Source organism: Paralichthys olivaceus, chromosome 13 (assembly GCF_024713975.1).
Source record: "Paralichthys olivaceus isolate ysfri-2021 chromosome 13, ASM2471397v2, whole genome shotgun sequence".
Lineage (NCBI taxonomy): Eukaryota > Metazoa > Chordata > Actinopteri > Pleuronectiformes > Paralichthyidae > Paralichthys > Paralichthys olivaceus.
Window position 1 is genome coordinate 7380329 of NC_091105.1, and position 24152 is coordinate 7404480.

General features: G+C 42.1%; 2 protein-coding genes across 19 annotated transcripts in view; both read right to left on the reverse strand.

Annotated features, from left to right (window-relative positions):
• Positions 1 to 10851, reverse strand: part of arhgef1 (Rho guanine nucleotide exchange factor (GEF) 1) — a 38512-nt gene extending 27661 nt beyond the window's left edge. For 4 of the 17 annotated variants that reach the window (XM_069537730.1, XM_069537736.1, XM_069537729.1 and 1 more), the window contains exon 1: positions 10585 to 10667. The gene's annotated coding sequence lies outside the window, so the exon portion shown is untranslated. Of the gene's footprint in view, positions 1 to 10226 lie in introns of all 17 variants that reach the window. The other 13 variants (XM_069537739.1, XM_069537735.1, XM_069537732.1 and 10 more) reach the window with 6 other exon arrangements.
• Positions 10852 to 13471: 2620 nt separating this feature from the next.
• The window catches only part of erfl1 (Ets2 repressor factor like 1), an 84474-nt gene continuing 73793 nt past the window's right edge, over positions 13472 to 24152 (reverse strand). The window contains exons 5-9 of one of the 2 annotated variants that reach the window (XM_020092602.2): positions 22508 to 22581; positions 21560 to 21794; positions 19460 to 19646; positions 17790 to 17919; positions 13472 to 16035 (exon numbers count right to left, since the gene is read on the reverse strand). In XM_020092602.2, the coding sequence (XP_019948161.1) occupies positions 15218 to 16035; positions 17790 to 17919; positions 19460 to 19646; positions 21560 to 21794; positions 22508 to 22568 (1431 nt within the window). In that variant the 5' untranslated portion in view covers positions 22569 to 22581 and the 3' untranslated portion in view covers positions 13472 to 15217. The remainder of the gene's footprint in view (positions 16036 to 17789; positions 17920 to 19459; positions 19647 to 21559; positions 21795 to 22507; positions 22582 to 24152) is intronic. The other variant, XM_020092604.2, reaches the window with a different exon arrangement.

A 24152-nucleotide genomic window follows, 5' to 3' on the forward strand; every position in this document is an offset into this window, starting at 1 on the left:
AGAAGAAGAAGAAGAAGAAGAAACGACTGGTGGAGCGGAAGGTGGCAAATGGGGACAGACACACACAGACAGGAAGTGGGTGTAATTTCCTCAGGAAGCTATCAGAGCCATTTCCTGTATATGACCTATCAGATCAGAAGAGGGAGAGGGAAAGAGAAAGTGAGGCAAAAAAAGAAGGAGGGAATAGCACAGGAGTCAGTAAATGTAAAAGAGTAAGAGCACCCAAGTGTTTCTTGAGAAACCTGACGGAAAATAATGGAGATCAAACACACCTCCCGTGCCACTTATCTACACGTTTGCATCGGAACCAGAGAAGGAAGTTGCTTCATGTCCTCATGTCTTAGTTCATGACAGAAGAGTGTGAGCCGGAGAGGATGGCTTGTGACTGCAGATTTGCAGATATCTGCATTTTGATGACATGTTTGATTGCTCAATAATTTGCTCGAACAACGGATTAAAAACTGACCTTAAACTACATGAATTGCACAGATATAAATATATTTATATGAAAAACTATTTTTTTCCAATATTCTCACAAAATTTCCAAATGTTTCATCATCCTGTTGATTTTCTGTGTCTGACTTTTCCATGAGCTACACTACGATCAGAAACTTGGACTGGTAAAAATGACTGTGGCTGCAAGCACTGGCCTATATGAACCCTATAGACTAAACAGAGGGGGGGGGGGGGAACCAAGGCGCTTAGTGAAGGAGGAGGGGAAAAATTAAAAGAGTGGGCTCACTGCAGCAGGAAATGAAGAACAAGGCAGCAACAGTGGAAAGAAAGAAGAAAAAACAGGCCATGGAAAAAGAGTGAGAGACTCTGCAAAGTCTAACAAGCACATAAGCATCCAAAGTGTGTCCGAGCACTGAGCTTCACCTGAGAGCTTACGTCTATCTTAAAAATACAACACACACCAACAGGCTGATGCAGAATCAATGCTCTCAACCTTGACCAAATGGTTTGGGCTGCAGCAGGAAGGTTTAACAGTGAGCTAGCACCTCAGTGAAAACCCACGCAGAGGAATCGACTGAGGAGTGTGTACGTGAGTGGATGGTGTTACTGGGCTCATGTTGGATTCAGCTTGAGACTAATCTTCAGACAAAAAGCCTGGATTTCAAACTGGGAATAAAGAGTTAATAGTATACCACATGGGCATGTAACAGAGAAAGAAAGATGCCATGGAGTTGCAGTTTGGGAAGTGATGTAATCTAGTGTTTTGGCACTTGACCCATCGTAGTGACAGAAAGCCAGGACACGTCAACCTCTCCCGCTTCACTTTTGGCCATGTTTTAAAATCTGTCTCTTCCTGGTGCAGCAGTTTATTCAACAGTACACCAAAGCTACTTCCAGACTACAATGTTTTAGTTGCTACGTTTAAGTCTGACATCCAAACTAGACTGTGGGTAGGTCTGCAATGTTCTGTCTGAACCTGACAGAGAGAAAACTAACCGATTCTGACCTGAACTCAACAAATATTCTGGTTTTTGTATCTGAACCAAACCGTAAAACAATGTTTTCTGCAATTACAGGCACTCGCAGTGAAAAAAAAAAAAAAAGACAGCCCAGCCAATGTGACCGAAAACAACACGAACCCGGATATCATTTCAACATTTATCAGCACAGCCAAATACCCGACAGTCTAACAGTCAGGTATGCACACACAAGTCCACACTACTCCAGAGTTTTCAAGTGGCTAAAACTGAGAACTTTGGAAATGCTGCTTGCCTCGTTTTTATTTGAAAACTGCTGCGTTGAAGCATCGACGGCCAAAACAGCTGAAACGCTTGGAAACGATGACGCAGTTGCCCACATCCGTTTCCTGATTCAGTCTCAGCAGCCACGACTTGACTACCAGTGTTTGAATCCAAAACACTGCTAACACTTCACGAATTACCCTTTTAAAAAGTTTAAGATCAAACGGAAAAGAACAAGCATCTTGGATTAACAGACACCAGCTGGATTGTAAATAAGACTTTTATCAACTCAACAGGGATATGAAGTCTTTACGTAACAATGTGACTGATTGTCTGCATGATAATTCAATAAGACCAAAGGACAGCAGAACAGTCAGTGCTTCTTTTACAAAGGACAAATACTCCCAGTAATCTTGTCACTGTACTGACAGTAAGAAAACAATACAGGCCGCTGTTGGATGATGATAGCGCACCACAGCAAAGTATACAAAGGAAGTAACATCAGTGCAATTGGCTGATCTGTAGTTTAGGTATAAAATGATGCCCTCCTCCTCTTTTCCACCACTATATCCCCCCTTCTTTCTGTATGTTGTATCCCTCTATATCCAGTTTTTCTTTCTCTCCTTGTGTCTCTTAACCTCCATTCTTCTTCTCCTCCACCTTCAGCCTAAAATAAAGCAGTCCGTTGTACAATCGCTCTAAGACAGCCGGTGCATTCATGGCCGGCAGACAAGGGACAATTATGTAATTTAACGACCATTACGTAGCGGCTAAAAAAGGATTATGGCCAACACGGCCGGGAAAACAGAGGCCGGCCTTTTCATTGCTACACAGGATCCGACATTACATGTTGGGGTTTTACTTCTACAAGTTTAAAAAGAACCACACTGTTAAATCCTTCTGGATTTCCTGATTTCAAAAGGGTTTGACTTGCACCATTGTTGCATCTCCTGAGAGTTTCACTGTAATAACCTTTTCTTGAAATTATTTTATTTGGAAACAAGAATCGTTGACCTTCTCTTGATGTGATTTAGGTTGAGCAGACGTTGCTTCCAGAGGTTTTTAATGATGCTGAGCAGCCCCATCCCCTGAAAAATTTAAGTGTAAGACTCCCCGAGCATCTGTTAAGATTTTGATGGTGATGTTAAACAAGGTATCCCAAGCTACTGCTCAGCCTCCTCCCTTCTTCATGTACACAGCCATGCATAGTCACAGAGGAGTAACACACCTTCTCTTCATTTTCTCGCTTTCTCTTGGAGCCAAAGTACACTTCACTCTCCTGCTCTGACAAACCCACCCCCCACCATCCTCTCACTCTCCTCATGTCCCCATATAGAGGTCACTGGCTTCATGGAAACATTTGATAGGCTGGGGCCAATCGACTGGCATGGATTGGCAGTTCAGAGTAAACCTCTAGCTTGGCCTGACTGCTTCCATATGTGTGTGTGTGTGTGTGTGTGTGTGTGTGTGTGTGTGTGTGTGTGTGTGTGTGTGTGTATGTGTAGTGCAGTATTTGCTAAGGCCAAACACAGAAACCTCTGACCAGCATTGTGAAAAACTGCTGCTCATTCATTCCTAATTATGTTTGCGTGTCCCGCGTTCATTTGCATCTTAAATTCAAAGCGAGACAAAATAGAAGCAGCAATACCCAGACACATGCTGGAATATTTCTGGAGGGAATTGAGACTGGCCAGAATCAAAGCCGAGGCTAACTTTGCCAAAAATGCCTTTGTACTTGCACACAAGAACACCTTGGTTCATGATGCTAACTTCATGCCAATGCTGTGCGATCCAGATATGCAACATTCTCTCTTTTTCTTTCTCAGGACAGATTAATAAGGCTTAAAGGGATAAGTCAATATTTATTCAAGACTTTTCTCTGTAATGACCATAATGAGCACAATGTTTGGAATCCAATTTAAATGCATGTGGACAATGAAATGACTGATGAATATGAAAGATATGCCAAAAAAACAGATGACTCTTAAGTCTGTAGTTAAAAGATTAAAGGTTAAAGAAGAACTTGATTTGACCTCATACTTCTATAATATTGTGGAACTCACTAAAGATGGATTTTAACCAAGCAGAACCAGAGATATTGTGTTGTGTAATTCAAAGCTAGTGCTGACAGTCAGACCAACATAACACGTCAACATGCAGCTGATTCAAAACTTTGATCAGGATCTCACGACTTAAACATGTCTGACATTTTTTATTTTTTTTCAAACTTAATGTGTACAATTGAGCAAGAATTATATTAAGGGGGAATAGCACTCAGAAGAGAGCACACCTCCGCCACAGCCCAACATACAACACACTGCTCTTTCTTGTCGAAGACTGTTGTTTACATCACCCACATTGCAACTGGATTGTTCCATTGAATTAATAATTGTTTATGAAATTATAAAGAAATTAATGAAATTAAAAACTTCAAAATGACAAAGATGTTGCCAACCAAGTTTGGAAACAAAAACCATTGGAGTAATTAAAAGATTATCAATAAAAAATCAAATACACTTCAGAGAAACAGTAAATCTGGTCAGATTCTAATGATTCTACATCTGCACCAAGCATCACAAACATCTCCTGAATTTCTACAAACTGTACACCGGAGGCCAGGCGGAGAAAGTCCACAGTAACTGTGGATCTCTCACTGGGACATTTGCATTCACACATGCTCCTCCTCTGGAGAAAACATGGAGTATCTGCGGAGTTCAGTGCATGTCTGAAAGCAGTTATACAGTCAGCACACTGTCTGACTGGAGGACCTTTCGCCCCACAACACCCACAATCTTTCACTCCTCAAAAGTAAACATCTATGAAGTCTTGTCTTGCTTTTTCCACTCTGACCCTCAAATGAAAGAGCTCATTCTCTGTTTTCTGCCTCGCTCACACACATCAGCTTGCCAGTCGTCCCTCTGACTCACACTTGGACAGATGGATGCAACTCTTTCCACTTTCTAGCTTTTTTCAGAGTGTGCTGCAGCACATGTATATACAGCACTGGAGCAGAATCCTCTTATCGAGGCCCGATCCAGAGCTGGTATTAACATTAATCTTGGGGGATCTGATCTCAAGTAGACCACAGGTGTGAAGATAAACTATAGGTGTGAAAGTACTACTGATGACTCATTTGCGATCCCATCACTCAGACTACTTTCAGAGGTGGTCTGGGGACACAAGTGGTCACATTTGTTGACCAGTGGGAACATGAATGCATCCTAGACCACATTGAAGGCCCAGCTACTGACAGCTGATGTCCTCTGGCTCCCTACAAGTTCATAAAGAACTGACAAACACTCCACCACTGAACAAGGATGTGAAAATGTCTTTGCATATACAACAGGGAAATGAGATCTCATGTCATCTCAAGTGTTCACTCAGATGAATCCTTATGCCAAGTGTGAACTGTCACACACAAGTGATCATGATGCACAATAATGCCAGGTACGCACAGAGCCAAAGTGAGAGTGGGTGCATAAACAGATTGACAACAAGCATTTTGGTCCCAAAGGGATCGTGATGTTCTGGGGGAATGTCCCCACTTCACACGCATGACTCACATCACTCACGCACACACTTTAACCATTCTGTGAGAAGGATGCTTGGTCTAGATTGACTCCAGAGTACGAAGCAGATGTGACTGACAGCAGAGAGCTGACAGATTGGCAGGTGAAAGCACCGAGCTCTTTGTGTTAAGACATAATGCCTGTGAGCTAGTGCCTGGCAGTATACCAGTTCATCCAGTATACTGGTATAAAGCTCTTGCACGGTATATATATTTTTACATACTGCTGGACAGTAGCATATATGTCAACAACTCTAATGTTTCATTAGGCATCAAATAATGGCATTGATATACATCCTTATCCCATACCCAGCCCACAGGTGTGCCGCAAGGCTTGGGCTGGGCCCCTTCTCTTACTTATGTAAACCACATCCCTGAGTCCAATTACCCTCTGTCATTGCTTGTCATATCACTGCTATGCTGATGACACCAAACTATGCCTGCCATTCCCACCAGATTATCCCACGGTCTCAGTGTGAATCTGAATCTCTCTGACATGTGCATGGATGAGGAAACACCACCTTCAACTGAACCTTTCTACAACTAAACACTTTTCATTCCGACAAACCAGTCTCTCCATCATGACATCAACCACAACAGTCACTCTTCATCCCTAATTCAAGTCAGCTATGCTTTCCTACAGAGCGACTTGTGGGTCTCCACCTGTGCAATTGAATAATTAAAACACTTTCAGTATTTAACTTAAGTTTAGTTCAAATATTTAATTTGGAAAATGCAGCAATGTTCATTCTGTTGGCATATCTATTTATTTTGAAGTTCTGTTTCCACTATGTTGCAGTTTAAAAAATTGTTTAGCATAGCGTACCACACAGATTCCTTCAAATTGTCTGTTACAGCCTGCATTATATAGAGTGCTCAAAAAATGATAATGTTGTACCCCAGACGGACGAACAAACCACTACAATTCTACCTAAATGGAAAAACTTGATATATGCCAGAAGCTTAAAAAAAACTTTGATATAAATTTGTATTCATACCATCCAGCATTTCTGAGCTGCAAGAGTAACTTTAAAATCTCTTTCATGTGAACGGGCTGATAACAAATGAAAGATGAAGAGTTAATGGTTTGCATGTACAACGAATGGACGGAAATTAACTCATGAGAACAATAATCAATGTTTTGTCTAAAGCTGTCGCTTCATTCAAGGGCAGAACAAGTCGGTACAAATCAGGGCTGTGGGAGTCCGCTTCATTCTTAAAGGGGTACTCCACTAATTCTACACAGATAGGTCAGTCTACTCCTGATGGAAAACACTTTTATAATGTCTTCTGTGGCTCTGGAGGAAACATCTCGCAGGCCTGAGAAAACACTGATGATGTCCTGGTGATGTCATCAGGGTTATCTCTCGTCTTGGGCTCAGAGACACATTTAAAACAGGAAACCTGTGTGTGGGGGGGAATTTAAAGATGTGGTCATTTACCAGGACAGGAGAATTATTATTTTATTACCATATAGTGCATACTATGTACTGTACTCACAAGTACTCCTCGATGGAACAAATATGTTTTGGTCGCTGCGTTCTGATGCAAGTCATCACATCTTGTTGATGCAACAATTACAGTCATGAGACATTACATCAAAATGACAATAATCCATATCTGTGTTCCAAGCCTAAATTTAGAGCCAGCTGCAGAGTGAGTGATGAGGGAGCTATTACAGTCTTAGCATTGTTAAGTCATGACAGAGAAATAGTGATCATTCTTCCTCCTTTGCATTTCCTTCAGTGACATTTCAAACTGAAAATGGCCGACTCTAGTGTGTTTTGGAATTGTAATGTCTGTTTATTCGGTTGTCTGTTGTGCAAAACGGGTTTCTGACCTCAGTGTGACTTATATAAACTGCTGCAATGCAAAAGCGTTTTAGAGATAAAACAACCAGAAGGAAATGTCTGTTTGAGGTGAAAGTGGTTGACGATCCAGTAAATACTGAACAAATCAAGGTTCTTCATCACAATGATGCAAAAATCCTGCTCACTGATTTCCAACAGAATCAGCAAGTTACTAATAACAACCACAGGTACAAGAGGAATATCTAGTTTAGAGCTGCAGTTTAGAATATAGGACAAAGGGTGACTATCGCTTATACGTCTTCTGCACAAATTAAGTTACCAACTACCAGTAGATGTTAGCAGGTGTTAGCGGACACCAGCGGGTGTTAGGGACAATTCTTCAGTTGTGCAACTTTGAATCGTCAAGTGTTTTGGCCTTGTCATCATGATACAGGTTGAACTTGAGGGATTTCTGATTAATCTGCAGGTTGTTTTGGCAATATGCTTATTCACAGTTCAGAAAATAGAGGAAGTCAAAACCCCATCATACTAAGTTCCCCGGGGGAAGTGTCTATATGTATGAAACCCAAAATATTCAGTTATTCAGTTACAGATGTAAATGTCACACGTTGCTGCATCTTCACGAGTGATGCAAAGTCACCGCTGTCATCCTTTCAAACAAATGCTACAACCTTACACTTTGTCACATCTCACACTTCTGAGATCACCTGTTGTTGGACGTATTGTTGCATCATCACCTTTCTATGCACTCTCTCTCACACACACGCACTCAGACACGCACTCAGACACGCACACAGACACGCACAGACTGAGCTCATTCTGCAGGAATCAGTAAATTTCCCTGTAAACCGCTGGAGAGACAGTCCAGTCTGTCTCTCATTATCTGCTGTCAATCTAACTGCACCCACAGAAGAATACCTGTGCTTCTTTTAAAGTTCAATCCTGACTATAGTAAATTATTAGCTTGCCTTTAACCCAGCTCCAGGACCTTAGGATACCCCCTGGCTGTTCCACTGTGGGTGACATTATCTGTCAGTCCAGTTGTTTGGTATCTCTCGCAAGAGGCTATTAACGACTGTTACACCTCGCTGTGGCACTAACCGAGTTTATCAGCCCACCCTCTGAGGGACAGTGGACGCGGGTGAGTTTTTGTAGGCCTGTGACAACGGAGAGGGTGAGAGACAGTGAGGGAGAGAGCGGCACAGCAGCTCAAATTAAATAGCCAACATTCCTTTAAAAGGAAGAGAAGTTAGCCTTTGGGCTCGAGACAAGCCTGCACTTGCAAAATGTGGGGAGAGAGAGAGAGAGAGATGACAAGTGCAGTGCTCGCTAGTCTAGCAGAGCTTAACAGGAAGTGGCAGGGCTGCTTCACATGGGGCCTCTGGGGTGCAGCAGCTGGCTGCGACAGCGTCACACTCCCCAAAAAAAAAAAAAAACACCACTTGCAATGCCTTTCACAACACCCCCCCACACACAGCACTGTCTAACAATAGGTAACTTTAACCATTATTATTATCCACTGTCGGTCATGAGGCAAAACTTTCAACCTGGATAAAGATAATGTTGTTCTTTAAGGAGTAATTAATAAAAACATGGCCGCACTGTCCCAGCCTCCCGTGTTCGGTTAATGAGATACTGAGGCTGAACTCGTTGCACAGCCCCTCACTCATGCTGCACAGGCAGTGTCCTCTATTTCACAAGGCAAAAATCATCATCATGGATAATCAATGATAATGCAGACACTAATTAGTGAACGCTGTCTACACTGATCCCCCCCCCGCTCTATATTTCCTATATGGGATGATGTGATGAGAGAGAGTGGCAGGGGCGGATCCAGGGGGTGGGGCCGGCTGAAATCTGACTGGCCCTTGAAGTGCCCCTTGTCCTGTCACTAGGGTGTTTTGCAAAATGAACTGGTCACTTACTAACAATAAAATGACACGATATGAAAATCTGTGAAGAATTATTATTTTCCAAGATGAGCAAGGAACATTTTTCACAATATATTCAATGATCTGTGGCTTTGCTCAAAGCTATAGAGCATTAGCAACAGTTAACAAGGAGTCACTTAAATGTAAACATTACTGAAATGTGCACGCACATACATATATTTGGCTCCTTGGTGTAAATTGTGGTTTAAACAAATCCTTGATCCACCACTGGAGAATAGTACAGGGAGAGAGAGGAGGGATTGCAGGAGGATGGTTGTATGGCTGAGCAATAAAACAATATGGATAATATAAATAAAGTTATGTATATATCAAGATAATGCTTGTGCATCATGCAAACACAGTGATGAGATACAACATAAAGTTGATCTATATTTGGATTTGTAAATATTTTGCTTAAGGGTTCAGTGAGTAGTATTTGGTGATATTGAGAGGTGAAGTTTCATGTTGCAGCTGAACACCCCTCACCTCACCCTCTCCTTCCAAACATGGAAAAGAACCTGTGGTAGCTTCAGTTGTCATAAAAACTCAAAAGGTGTTTAGTTTGTTCAGTCCGGACTAATGTAAAAAACATGGTGGCCTCCGTAGAGAGGGTCCCCTCGGTGTAAATATAAAGTATTTAAATATAAAGGATCAACAATTCATACAATTTAGATGAAACAAACTAGTGAAAACATCATGAGGATTATTCTACATTAAATTTCTGCCAATAGATCCCTTTCACCTCAATCTTACACACTGGACCTTTAACTCTTTTAACAGTGCAATATTCTGTCTGTGCAATTCAATGGCTCACGTACAGTTGTTCTGCCTTCATCTGTTGTGTTTACACTGTATATTACTTCTATTGCATCTCTATTTTTTATATTTCCTTGCGTTTACATTGCAATCTCGATATAATTGGAGCCGTAAACTGTGGCCTTCTTTCACGTGGTGCAAAAACAATGCAGTGAGAGGGAGACAGAGGAGTGGGTCACCTGTTAGAAGATGAAAAGCAACAACAACAAAAAGAGATAATTAAAGAATAAACTATATTATTAGCAGCCTCATCCTCTATATCTGTGTTTCCCTCATGAGAAACTCTCCTCACTCAGAGACAAAAGATAAGATAACAAACTAACTCACAAGGTCACCGACACATTCTGACTGACAACTCTGCGTAAACTGCGTAAAAAAAAAAAGAAAGGAAGAAAATACGCACGGAGCAAACGTGTTGGATACCTGAGGTTGTTCTACCCGCAGAACCGCTCCCGACTCCGGGTCCAAGCCTCCACACGGAGCTCACGGTTAATTAGCCCCAAAAAAATGCTAAACGTAGAAGTGGAGGGTTTTTAGTTTCTTATTCGAGGAGGCCGAGTTCGGTCGAGTGCGCAGCCGGAGCGCAGCCCTCCTATCGGCGGACTCCCCCCCCCCCCTTGTCTGCTGCTCGGGGGCTGGATGGAGCGACTTCTCTCGGTTCAAACAAACAACCACGACGACTTTACGCAGGTCGAACGAAGCCGGAGAAGTTCAGACTCTCGGGGAAGTTGTTGCGAAGACGAGTTGAAACTCGTACTCACCGTGAAACGAAGAGAAAAGCACCGGGCGGCGGAGGGCTGTTTGGTTTCCTGTCCCGAGAGCTGCCGTGTGTCAGCGGAGCGGGGGGGTGGGGGGGCATTGTACGCGGAAGTACACAGAGAAAAGGAGACGCAGGGTGAACAGGAGAGTGAAACATGAAGGAAACTGCAGGTTTAAGGTTTAGAAATGATCCATGCAGTGTGTGCGAACAACCATCAGACACTTTAAATCATAGAAGTTGTTGTTTGTGTGTTTTTCAGCTTGATTGTGAGTTTGTGAGGGGGTTGTTTCCGCACTGTGTCACACACTAACCCGTCCCCCACTTTAAGTATTTTGTGTGACTTATGTTTAGTACGTGAGTTTTGATTTTGTTGATGAGCACTTGAACACTGCTCACCTGGAATATTAGACATCTTTTAAATACGTCTATTGTTTTTCCTACATGATTTCCACAGTTTCGTTTTATTTCAGTTTCAGTGACCAAACCTGCACATGAATTATTTTATAATTATTTAATCCTACACAAACATGCCGCACATAATTTCAGTTTTCTGTTCCTCCTGGTCTGTAGCCTCAATCTGCTCATAAATATCTTTCACCGTGTTATGTTTAATGGTTTTATTGTCTGTAATTGTATTATTATTACTATTATTATAATTGTTGTTGTTGTTATTATTATTGTTGTTGTTGTTTGTACGTTTCATCTTGTTTGTTTTAATCACTTTTACCAGAAAAGTTATAAATGCATTTCCCACACAGTGTCGTGGAGACAGTGTGTAGAGGTGACAGCTGTTTAAACAACATAAAGAACATGTGTTCTGAAATCAAGGCTTGTGTTTGCAGAGTGAATTTCTCAAACCAGACTTTAATCCTTGTCTGGTCTCTCACTGCTTCTACTCCGGGTTTCATGCTCCACCCTGTGGAGAAACACTGACAAGACCCAGGCCCTTTCCAGTCCGTCATCTAATTTGACCTGTGGTATCAAACATGACCCCAAGAGAAAAACTGGTCCATTAAAAGCTTTATATCGTCATGGCTGGAGAATTAACTCAACTTTGGCTCAACTTTGAGTTTCAAATTTCATTCTTGACCTTGGAAAAAAGAGCTCAAGTCGATTTAGTCTTAACTTTCTACTTTGGATGTTGCAAGAATAAAACTCTATTCTACTTTCTACTTTGTTATCACCTTTAAATCCACATGTGTAGCAGACCTTATAAACCCCTAATGATAATAAACTAACAATCAAGTATAAGACACATGTGGCTAAGTTAAAAAAGTACTGTTCTGTGTTTGAATTGTCATATTCAGTGTTCAAACTGCCACTTCTATGATCTTAACCTGGAAGGCAGGTTGATTATAAACACAGATAGAAAATCAGAGTCCAACCGAGTTTGTATCTCGTCAGTATTCAGGCATTGAAATCCATTTGTGTTTCTGTGGCTGTATCATTTAGACACTAACTGCAGTATGAGGTGGACCCCAAAGAGCCCCAACCGCCCACCATGATCCACATGACGTAAAAAAAGAAAACGTGACTCATCAGAGCAGGCCGCCTGCTTCCATCGCTCACGTCATGTTACAGGGGTCAGCATGAGCATGCAGCGTCACACACAGGAAGCAGCTATGCACTCTTGGTTCTGACTGTTTTCCATCATGGACAGCTTCAAGGGTTTCAGGTGTTTTTGGCCTCAGCAGTTCTCCAGTGGGACCAGACCTCACTCTCCACATGTATTTATGAGCCTTGTGTACCCATGACATGTCATTGTCCCTCCTCTACTTACCGCTGAACACCAGGAACACCACACCATGCCGACTGTTCAGTTATAATCTGACCCAGTCGTCTATCCGTCACAATCTGACCCTCGTCAGAGTCGCTCGGTTCCAAGAACTGAACTAACCCAATGTTTAATATATTGACTTCACCTTTAAGTGGTTTTAATGTTGTGGCTGATCAGTGTATATGTAGGAGCTGCAAAAAGTGACACCTCACACCAGTGTACGACATGTCTCATTGTAGAGTTTACCCTCTCTCCGATGTTCTGATTATTGGATTAAAAACACATGAGTGTTTGCAGAATAGTTATAATAATTTAATCAATACATTCAATTTATTCTCATTATTATCCAAACGTTTCTGTATCTGTTCAACTGCTGAGAACAGATATAAACCTTAAACCTAGAAAACAGTCAGTGATACTCAGCATATAAGAAACAAAATGAGGGATTATTATTATTTTATCATTTCTAAATGTAATGATAACATATATTTGTTTTACTGGTGAAGATTTTTTCATATGGCATCATGTGTGAAACTTATTTTATGTGTGTTTCTAACCTACATATACACATACTTATCAAGATCAGCAAGAAAATAGATAATTATGTTTTTGGTCTGAATTAATTTAATTAATATTTTCGTTGATCTGATTAAGTGGAAACAATTTATGGTAACAGAAATCCATATGAATTTGCTATAATTAGATTAAACGTCTCAGTTTTAATTTGACTAATTATTCACAGTGTATTTACATCTTCAGCTAATGCTACATTTTTTCAGTATTTTAAATATATTATAAAAAAATTATCTCAGCAGGTACACCTGGATTAAATATATATTATATTTTACTAACTAAGTGATAAAATGAATTGACTTTAATTCAAACTATCCAAAATATACTGTGGTGTCCAAGAGAATATTAGCAGGCTCTGTTCTCTGGTATGAAAAGCTTGGTATCTGACAGCGTGATGAAAACGCTGCGGTGAAGTTTATAGATGATGACAGAGATTTGATGGAAGAGTCACGGCACCGTTCATTTCTCGCCGTGACACAGTGAATCAGTTCAACAAGCTCACGGCCAACAACAGTCCACTATCCAGAATAATGTTTATTGCTTTTGAAGATATGAATCTTTTTCTTCTTTTTTGCACTTTCAATTTTTCCTCTTTACAGTAAAACAAAGAGAGATGACAGGTCAAACCACTGCATTGTCATTGTCGGATGTGTACACAGACATACACACACAAAGGAAACAGTATTTACAGCTGTTGGTCAGTGTCGTCCACGTGGAGGGGACACGAGGTCTTTCCTGTAACAACTCAAAACATAGAGCTTTACATTAACTTTACAATAGAGCTTTCACAACTAATCATATACTGCCACTGTTTGACAAACCATAGGCTATAAAGTCTACGAAGCTGTACAATATGGTTTATTGATCACTCTGTGCTGAGAAACTGGGCCGGAGAAAGGATGTTGGACGAAAACAGATGAACAGTTTTTGAATATTTTTCTTTTTTCTTGTGTCGTCAACCTAACTGGATTGCCCTGCTGCTGGCATGGACAAAAAGCATTGATTGAAAAATAATCAAAACAGATTTTCAAGAAAATGCAAAGCCCAGTATTATTCACATTTGACTAATTACAGTACAGTTACACTGGGTGAATGCTAACTATAAAAATAAGTCTACCGGCATATATTTGAACCCAAAGGGTTTGTACATTGGGCATCTGGCAAAAATGACCAAAGGGCACAATTAACTGGGGTTGAGAAAATCAGAGAAAATTCCCAGTGTGACCTCTGTCTTCATCATAGAAAAACATCTTCAGAGTGCAGATCGTCTGCCATTAATAATTTAAACTTTGATACACCTAAGCTTATAATTTTTCCAAACATGTTTAAATACGGAATTAAATCACAACAATACAGCTAAATCTTATCATAGTGAATAATAATTAAATGTAATGTACACCATATTAAAATATATACACAGAAATATTCATACAAATATCTAGATTGGCCCAGCTCCCTCTGCTCTCTTTTTCTTCCCTTTTGGAGAATGTGCAGGAAATACTTGAACCACAGGACAAAATAAATATTCACAGACTATCACAGTTAGCACTATTAGAAATATGGATTTAAAAAAACAAACAACATTTGAACTGACCAGCAAGAAACTATATCATATATAAGTAAGTGCAAAATTAACTTTGGGGTGAGAGTAAGATCATGGAGAGGAGATGATCCCTCTGAAGAGATGTTGACTAAACAGAACACTAGGTGGCAGTATTTGACTATGTCTCAAAATAATTTTCTCTATGTAATATATATATACACACATATATATTACATATATTTATTTAGTACAATTCTGTCAAATTGGGTGGATCTGAGCATCATTTCTTGTTTTGTTTCGTTAGTATAGGGATGCTGTTGTATTAATAACTCAGTGCCTTCTGTCATAGCTTGTCTGTGGACAGCAAATTGCAGAGTACTGCTCGTGATGCGTAAACAAGTGTATTGACCATGGAGCGATCATTTAGTGTGAGCGGTCAAAGCAGAAAAGACAAGACGGTGTTACAGACTGCTGATGCCCTAAAAAGCATAAGCCCTGTATGTTCTGAGATGGAGAAGTCAGTGGTGTAATGGAGTGTAGGCAAGTAAAAACTTAGACAGCAAACAGGGAAACAGTAATTTTAGGAGAGAAGAACTCTACAGCCTTCCCTGGAAAAAGTATTTATCAAGACTGATCGCAGTGTTGGTCATTTAAAGCAGAAAAAGGCTCTCAGAGAAACGAAAGGAGAGAAGAAGAGAGTTATCAGGGCATAGACTGGCAAGATGGTGGACACAGGATGTATTAGCTGTGTATCATTTTGAGAGTCTCTGTCTCCCTGTGTCTTTCATGACGAGCCAAGGAAGGGGAGAGTGACGGAGCCAGGGACGGCGGAGGGGGACTGACAGGAATCAGGCTCTTCAGAGGATGTGGTGACACTGGCGGGGGGAGAGAGGTGATCGGCGGCAGGGCGCTCCCTTTCTTTCCATCCAACAGGATCTGTGGCCGGTTCGCCAGGCGGGATTCTTTCCCCAAGCCAAACTCATGGTCGTTTTCGTTGTCCGAGCTGCAGTCGCTCAGGTCTGTGATCTCCAGGTCTGAGTCCGACTCCGGGTCCTGCTTCACCCCTCCTCTCCTCTCCGTGGGGCTCTGCTGGTCCGCCCCAGTTCCGGCTCCCAACCCGACTGCTCCGAGCCCCAGACTCAGACTCAGCCCAGAAACTGGAGGACTGGCCACCACCCGTTCACCAAGTGTCGCCCCGTTGCCAATGTCCGTCCGACCCATCGTCAGGCTCCCTGGGTAGGGTGGCAGGCATAGTCTGGCTGGCTGACCACCCGCTGTGCCGTTTGTCCCCCCGGTTTGCCCTGCCACTCCCCTTTCACCCCCACCTGCCTCCCCAGGGGGGAGCAGGGAGGAGAAGGGGTGAGGCAGCTGGGATAGGCTGCTCTGCAAAGGGTTGGGGTAAAACTGGGAGGGGTAGAGGGAGCCAGGGGGCAGTTTGGGGCAGTTATTGAGAGAGAAGGCCCCTGGGAGGTAGGGGTTGAAGCCCCAGGGGTAGTCAAAGGGTGGGTTGCGAGGGTACGGGCCCAGCAGGGACGGGGGTTTGGAGTAGCATGGGGCACCTAGGACAGAGAGAATCCAGAGATGGAGGTTAGAACTCAGAGGGGCCAAAGGTTTCTTGACATACAACATCCAAGAATGTTCACTAATTATGCTCGGTGGTATTAGCAATTCTAATCAGAAGCCACAGGGGCCAATTCTGGTATGGTTGCTTTCAACAAAAACCTGATGGTTCATTTATGCATGCCATTACTGAGGAGCACCCCCCCTTCAGACCGCTGCTGAACTAAAAAGATTCTGCACTGCAGCTGAAAAAGAAAAATGTCAAACCACTAATCAAGTCTGCATTTTTAAAATGTTGTTGTTATTATTTCTGTCTGTTAAGAAGGAATTATTTGGTGCCACTGTTTCGGCTGCACATCGTCACAGCGGGGCCACTCAATCTATCGGAGAAACAATAAAGAATGCAACAGCAGACTAGTCTGTGCACTTCCAGAGGTTAAATGACTGACAGAGAGAAAACTTGTCGATCTAATGCCCCCCCCCACCACCACCATTGTACTGACTGAATGTGATCGCATCGTTGTAAATTACGCAAAAAATCCTGGAGGTGGTGCAAATTAAATATTGTACAATATTTGAACTCAGCTCCTTGTAAGCGTCGCTTGTTAAAAAAAAAAAAAGAGGGTAAATTTGAGGTGATGCTGGAATTCAATTTTAATGAACAACACTAGCATTGGCTCTCAAGCCACCGTACTTCCTTCCAACTGACAACCAACTCAAAGATTCTATCGCTCTCTCTGTTGCACCCTCTGTCTCACCCAGTCTTCCTCCCTCTCTCTCTCTCTCTCTCTCTCTCTGCTTCTTTCTTTTCACTCTGTTATTTACTATGCAGGGCTAATTTGACAGTGGTGAAGTCTCTGCGTGCTGGGCCAGGAGTAGCTGGCAGACACATGAATATTGAATCAGTCAGGCAGGCCTCACTTGCTTATGAAAACACAGTAATGGGCGCCCACAGGCCACAAACTGAAGCCTGCACCCTCAATTAGGGCCTTCCTGCCTGGGAAGGGATTAGGACAGCGGGGACACATGGGAGGGAGAGGAGGGTGAGAAGGGAAGAAGGGGGGAATAGGACCTGAGGACAAACAAGAGTGGGGAGGGATGGGGTTTGTAGGGGGGCAGGTTGTGTGATGAAGACTGCATGTGTGTGTGTGTGTGTGTGTGTGAGACTACATCTGTTTACCTCTCTCGCTCTATACGTACACACATTCTGATGCTCATACAGCGAGTGCAATAAAGCAAAGAAAGGCTGCTGCATTAACATACGAGCGTAACGTTACTCACGCAAACATCCACAAATCCAAACCGCGCTTGTTGACAATCAGACGCTGGGAAAGAGGAGGATGAATGTGAACGTTCGTGCTGGAAGTGTGGAGGACCTCTCCAGCCTTCTCCTTGCTTCTTACACCACTGCTCATGTGCATAATTCACAAGCTAACCTGGCCTGTCTCACCTGGAGCGCAGCCTCACTCGTGCGGTGCTCTGGGAAAAACCATCTCTCTTATTTCCTTTAACAATAAATGCTCATGCCTCCCTATATCCTCATTCCTACTCTACCCTCTCCTCCTGCTCCCTTTGTTTTTTCGGAGGGTCTACCTTCTGTGTATATATACACTGCCCACACACACCTTGCACACACCCTCTGCACGAGCTGTCCTCTTGAAGTTGGCCTTGTCTCTGGGATACTAAAAGATTCCTATTTTTGCACTGGCACTTAAAAGTTTCTGACCAAGTTTTCTCCTCCTGTCAAGCTCACCTGAACCGAGGAAAGGGAATGCGTCCAGTCGTAGCTTGTCTCCCTCAGGCCCTGGTGCTGTGGTCCCTCGATCAAACAGGGATGTTCCTCTGCCGGAGTCTGGCAAACGGGGAAACAGGGACTGTATGGCCTGAGCAACAGAGAGGAAGAGAGAGAGGGAACATATTTTAAAAAAACAAGTTAGGGCCATGAAAATAACTTCCTAAATAAATCAAACAAATCCAGCCTTATGGTGCTGCTGTGTTACTGCGGCACAAAGTCAGCGAGTTGACAGCAGCACCCAGCAGAGTGTGATGCAAACAGTGACACAGTCGCAGCAAGGACAGGATAAAAAAGGGGTGCCATGGGAGTTGGGGTAAAAAGGGAGGAAGGAGGACACAGAGGCTCAGAGACTCAAAGACAGGAAGAGCACAGAGTTAAATGGAGACCAGCGATTAAGATTGTGGGCAGAGAGGGATTGTGGGCCAGCTTGTGCGAAGGGACACAGGACGAGTAGGACTGAGATCTGAGAAAATGACATCCATTCAGGATGTAGGGCAGCTGTGTATGTGAGTGTTAATGTGTAAAATACGTGAAGGAGACGAGGTAAAAAAAAAAAAAAAAACTGGAATCAAGGGGACAAAGGGGGATTTTTTTTCCCCACCTAGAAGGACTGTGGATCAATAGTATCTGTCACCCCACAGCTCCAGGTTTGAAAGGCGAGACTGTACTCCCAAGCTGCGAGATCTGCGTTGCTTAACAAACCGCATTAATGACCCGCCATTGATCTGATCTGACGCGACCCCGTTGCTTTCCATTTCTTTCATTTTCAATCGATGACAGATGGATACGCCATCGGAGACGGGGATGAGAGAGGGAGCGGATAACGTCTTCTTTTGTTTTAAGGACAAGTTAAAACCGTCTCCCGCCGCTGTCGTCTTCAGAGTCTCTCTCCTTATCCCATCTTAAGGACGGCGCAGACAAATGATGGAGGATTCGCTCTTACTGTACTTTCAAGTTACGTGCACTTTCTAGGACATCGAAATAAAATTGTCTGTACACTTGCACTCACATCTTAGTTAAAAAAATCATCTGAAAACAATCTGTGTCCATAATTCAGCGTAGGAGAATTTAAATGAATTTCTTCATTGTTTTACTTGCTCTTAATATCACATCACATCAATGGGCCTGCAAGTAAAATCATAACATTGTTTTCAGACTTAATTAGAACATTTCTGTTCATGTTTCACTCTTTGTGTGTTCTGTCATAATTGTAAAAATTTTACAACCTCACAGGGCAAATAATGACTCGTATTTGATTACGCCATCAGAGGCAGTGAATAAAAGTTAGATACGACAAATTGGACCCTTTTTCTTGTTAAAAAAAAAAAATTCAAAAGACAGCAGGGACTTTTTAAAGATATTTCAATTACCTGAAATAAATTATTATAAAAAAAAGTAAAGCTCTATCTTCCAAATTTCTCTTCTTTTTATTCCCTGAGTATTTAAATATCATTCTCGTACTATCACTTTTCATACATACAGAAATATGGATGTATCATAATTTAGATTTCAATCAATATGAGTATATTTCCTAGATGTGTCAGATTTAAATAAATGAATATTGAAAAATTTGAAGCAAAATATGTCACACTCTTTCCCCCCACCCTCTCCCAGTTCCTCCATCCTACCCGTTGTACCTCTGGGGTGCAGTCGGGTGCGGTGGAGCCCCCATTGAAGTGATTCTGGGCCAGAAAGAAGGGAGAGTTGGCCATGTCCAGGATGGGGTAGTTCACCAGCACGACCTTACTGAAGTTAAACTTGTAGGTGAAACGTTTCCCTTTGGTTTTGTGCAAAATGCGCTTGTTGTAATAATACCTGTGAAAGAGAGTGAGAGAGAGAGGAGAGGATATTGAAAAAGGGATGGAGTGAGGGGGATAAGGGATAAAGGAAAAGGGAAGAGGAAAAGGGAAAATGAAAAGAGGAGGGGAGGATTAAATATAATGCTCACATCAAGGTTTTGTATTTCAACACTAACAGAAAAGAAGAAGTAAACAAGTTCAGCGCTGCGGGGCGAGAGCTATGCTGATTTCCCACTGTTTTTATTCATCTCCTCTTTCCTCAGATCAATTCATGTCTCACTGCCTCCATTCAATACAGTATAGTCCTTTAAAGGGAAATTTTATTCCGCTGTTAACAAATAAAAAGTCAAAAAGCTGAATCCCTTTAAGTGTCTGTCGACCTTCACATACAGTGAACAAACAATGATAACGAAAAAATGACTCCTTTAAAATGATTTCTATCAATCTAAATATCATGAGTTTTACATAATTCTATAGTATAATATGGATAACAGCATCAAAGTGAATGAAAATATATTGTGAGCCAAAAAGTGAGAAATAAAATTCCACTCTTTAAAAGGAAAATAAATGTATTTCATTCAGATGAACACATATTTGTCACTGAAAATAATTGATTCTACGAGAAGTATAAGAGGAAGAATTGTTTTCATCCTTGTATTTAATTTGAATCATCAGAAGCAGTTGCACTCCCAAATCCGAAACGCGCAAGTGTACACGACAACGAGAAACTGCCACAACCGCAAAGTGCGTTTATAAGGAGGTGGGACAGTGAGAGAGGTCTCCATGGTAACGACCTCAGGTGTCTGCCACTGGGCATGTCGAGCCGTCGTCAAGTCAGTTTCCTGTGCCACCCACTGAGGTGTCACAGCGTACAGTCTGCCAGGATGCCAGGTTGATCAGCGGCAGAGGCAAAACATGGAGCCATCTGGCTCAGGTAAGAGGAGTGAAGCGCTCAGGTGGGGGTGAAGGGGAGCGCACAAGTGTGTGTGTGTGTGTGTGTGTGTGTGTGTGTGTGTGTGTGTGTGTGTGTGTGTGTGTGTTTGTGTGTGTGTGTGCGTGTGTGTGTGCGGGAGCGGTATGATGCAAACTGAAAAACCTGCCGACGAGTTATCTCAAATGACATTTCTTGGATTGGCTTGGATTTCTTTGTTTTAAAGTGACCCCAGTAAATGCGCCGCACTCAGGAGGCATTTAACAACCTCAGCATTAAATACTGGTGAGCAGAGCCTCATTATGCAGACGCACTATATCAACAAACACAGCAGCATGTACATATCAGCATGTATCCACAGTGGCTGCACTCGGTGCAATGATGTGTACGTGTTTTGCTTTGCGTGGCAATTGTGCCGTGGCCCTTAATTGAGCAATTAAGTGAGGCTAATTAAGGAGGCTAATTGTGGCCCCAGCCAATTCATAACAATTAGACTCTGACGACAGCCCCAATTAAAAAGAGGCCAAAGGAAAGCAGAAGGAAGGGGGGTGCGAGAACAAGTTGGGGTAGCGGATATTTGCATAAGAAAACTGAGTGCGGCCGGGGGTGTAAAATGCTAAAGGTATGGAGTGTGCACAATATTGTTTTAATCGCCTTCGGCAAGTTCTGCAGCGCCAAGCACTTTACCAGTTCTGAAGAACAAGTCCAAGCAATTTCAGAACGTTGCTTGATTTTAAAATCCCTATTGATATTTTCTATTTGGCAGCTCAATGGTGAACTTTTCCATTAGGGTGTTCACAGATAAGGAGAAATTGAGGGTATTGACATGAGGTAAAGTTCCACTTTTATCTCTCCATTTTTTTACCGACATGGAAAATAAGTGAGGCTTCTGTCAGAGAAGAGTAAACAATCTACGTAAACCGAGGTAAATGTGATAAACATCTTTATCTGATACAAACAGTGTAATTGCTTGACATTCAACACATCAGGTTCAATACCTCAGTGCCCTGCTCAGCTTGTCATAGTTCATGTGGGGTTTGCATTTTCTTAACCCCCACAGCCGGGCCACCTCGTCTGGGTCCTTGATGACGAACTCGCCGTAGTCCCCCTGCCAGGCGATCACCCCCTGATACTCCTCCTTCTGCAGCAGCTCCAGGATGAAGTGCCACAGCTGGATCTGTCTGGAGCCGGGACTTGACTCGGGCTTGTAGGCCCAGTCTGGGAAAGCAAACCCTGGGCAGAGGGAAGCAGGAAAGAGCGGAGGATGAGGCTGGGGGCCTATCATTTGTCCCGATGCTCACAGGGAGTGGGTGCGTGGGGAGGGGTTTGCTGCTGTCTGAATGACTGATGAGTGATGGAGGTGAGGGATTATGTGTTTAATATCACAGCATGTGCCTTGAGCAATGTTAGTCTGCGCTAATGCCCTCTAGCCTGAACAGATTGGTCAGTGCGATGATGACAGCTCGCTGAGAGAGATCTGATTGATGCTGCTCGAGTCTGAATTCTAGAAACCGAAGACTGCATCCACATCACTGATGGAGTTAAGTAGCTTTCTGACTCATCCCAAAAGTGAATCAGGCAAAAACTAACCTTGTAAAAACATTAGGAACATACAACCAATTATCACCAGAGACTCAATTTGTTTGGCAATGCGTCTATGGGTAATCTTTTGATATGAATTTTAAAATGAAATATTGACGAAGATGAGGATGGCCATGTTTTTGAAGATTCAACAAAACTGGATTTGCTTGTTTTGGTTTTTTCTGGTTTTATCCAATTTACAAAATTGACCCCAGTCAAAATGTTTAAAGATTTGTGCTCATGAATGGGCACATTTGAAAACAATTTTAACCTTAAGCAGTACCTGACCCAAATACAAGAGAGAGGTTTAAATTACCCAATCTCCTATTTTTCTTTCGTCTGAGCATGGAGGTGGTGGGACTAACCTGGTGTCCAGAGTGCGGGCACCGGGGGGAGCAGCAGATCACTGACGCAGTTACAGTCCATGCCTCCACAACACCTGTAACAAAACAAAGAAAAGGTGCAGACGGGGAAGAAAAGACACAAAACCACAATTAGTTGACTTCTGCATACGGAACATGAAATGACATGTCATAGAAAAAGACTTGCTCGAGTCAAAGAGAACCATCCCAGGATGGTTTATTTTCCTGACTCGAAGTTGAAGTTAAAAATGTATAACTGTGTTGAAAATGGAGGTATTGCATAAGTGTCTAAAGGCGCAGTATGAGTTCAGAAACATACCTTAAATCGATCATGAAATATGACGAGGTTATGTTTCATATGTTTTTGGTTGAGATTAGCTGTTTGATGGATGTTATCTTATATGGTCACCTGAGGCTGTGTCTGATGCAACAGGGTGGACATTGCTACACTGCATTTATGAACAGGAGGAATTAAACTTCTGAAAACCAAGTCAAAGTTGAGTCATATTATACATTAAAAACAGAGTTTTTAAAATATATAATACAACTTGGTTATTCCAGAGTGGAGTGAGAACTATGTTTTAAGTATATATCTGCAAAGGTTAAGTTCAAGTACACTACGAGTAACGGTTAAGTTTAGTGTCTGCCTGAAGAGAAAAGGGTTCACTTGTTCAGTGAATAAAATGAGACAAATGGAGTTTTTCAGATTTGTTTTCTCATTTTACTGTGAATTAAGGGCTACACCTTTAGTAAATTGTCTTAAATCTGCTCACCTATTCTGGTTGCATGATTTGAGTTGTATTCAGACGTATCCTTTGTTGTACAAATATAACAAACAAATATCAAATATATGCACTTAAAGTATTGTTGAGACAAAATGGAATGGAATATATATTATTGATTATTGCTACTGATGCATCAATGAGTTTATTGTTGTATTTGTTCAAGATGAAGCTAAAAGCCGTTGGACAGATTATATTTTACAAGCTCTTTATTTTATTTGAATGTAAAATCTTGAACTGCAGAGTAACTAGTGACTCTGTCAGGTAAATGTAAATACCTGACAGTTATGTAAATCTTAATATTTCCATATGTACAAGACAGCATAAAGTAGAAATAGTTTACTTCGATTTCTTGTAGTTTTTAAACAACATTTTAAGAAAAAAAAAAAGAAATCAGTGTCAGGTTATATAAAATATGATACAATCATTTAGAAGTTAAAGTAAAAAGGTGGAAACTGAAGTCCAGCAAATGCACAGTGCACGTCTGTAGTTTGTCTTTTTGCTTCGACAACACCGACAGGGCACCACAAGTCTGCACGACAGCTTAAGGCAGTCTGCTGATTCCTTCTCCATCACACTGCTTCATTCGTCTTACACACTAACAAGTGATATGAACGCAACGTAAACCACAGTGTGTTCAGCGTGATCGAGGGAGGCGTCGGCTGTTTTTATTAAAAGCTAATAAACAGTAACGTCTCCTAAATCAACTCAAGTCTGCTGACGAGAGAAGGTGAAAGCGGATTCCTGACGAGTGCAGGGACTGTGAGACGGGGTCTGGTTTGGACATCACAGTTTCATCAGGGTTGTTTTACAAAGCTCAGATGGAAGAGATGCCCCGCTGCTACATTGGTATCTTTAATGCTGGC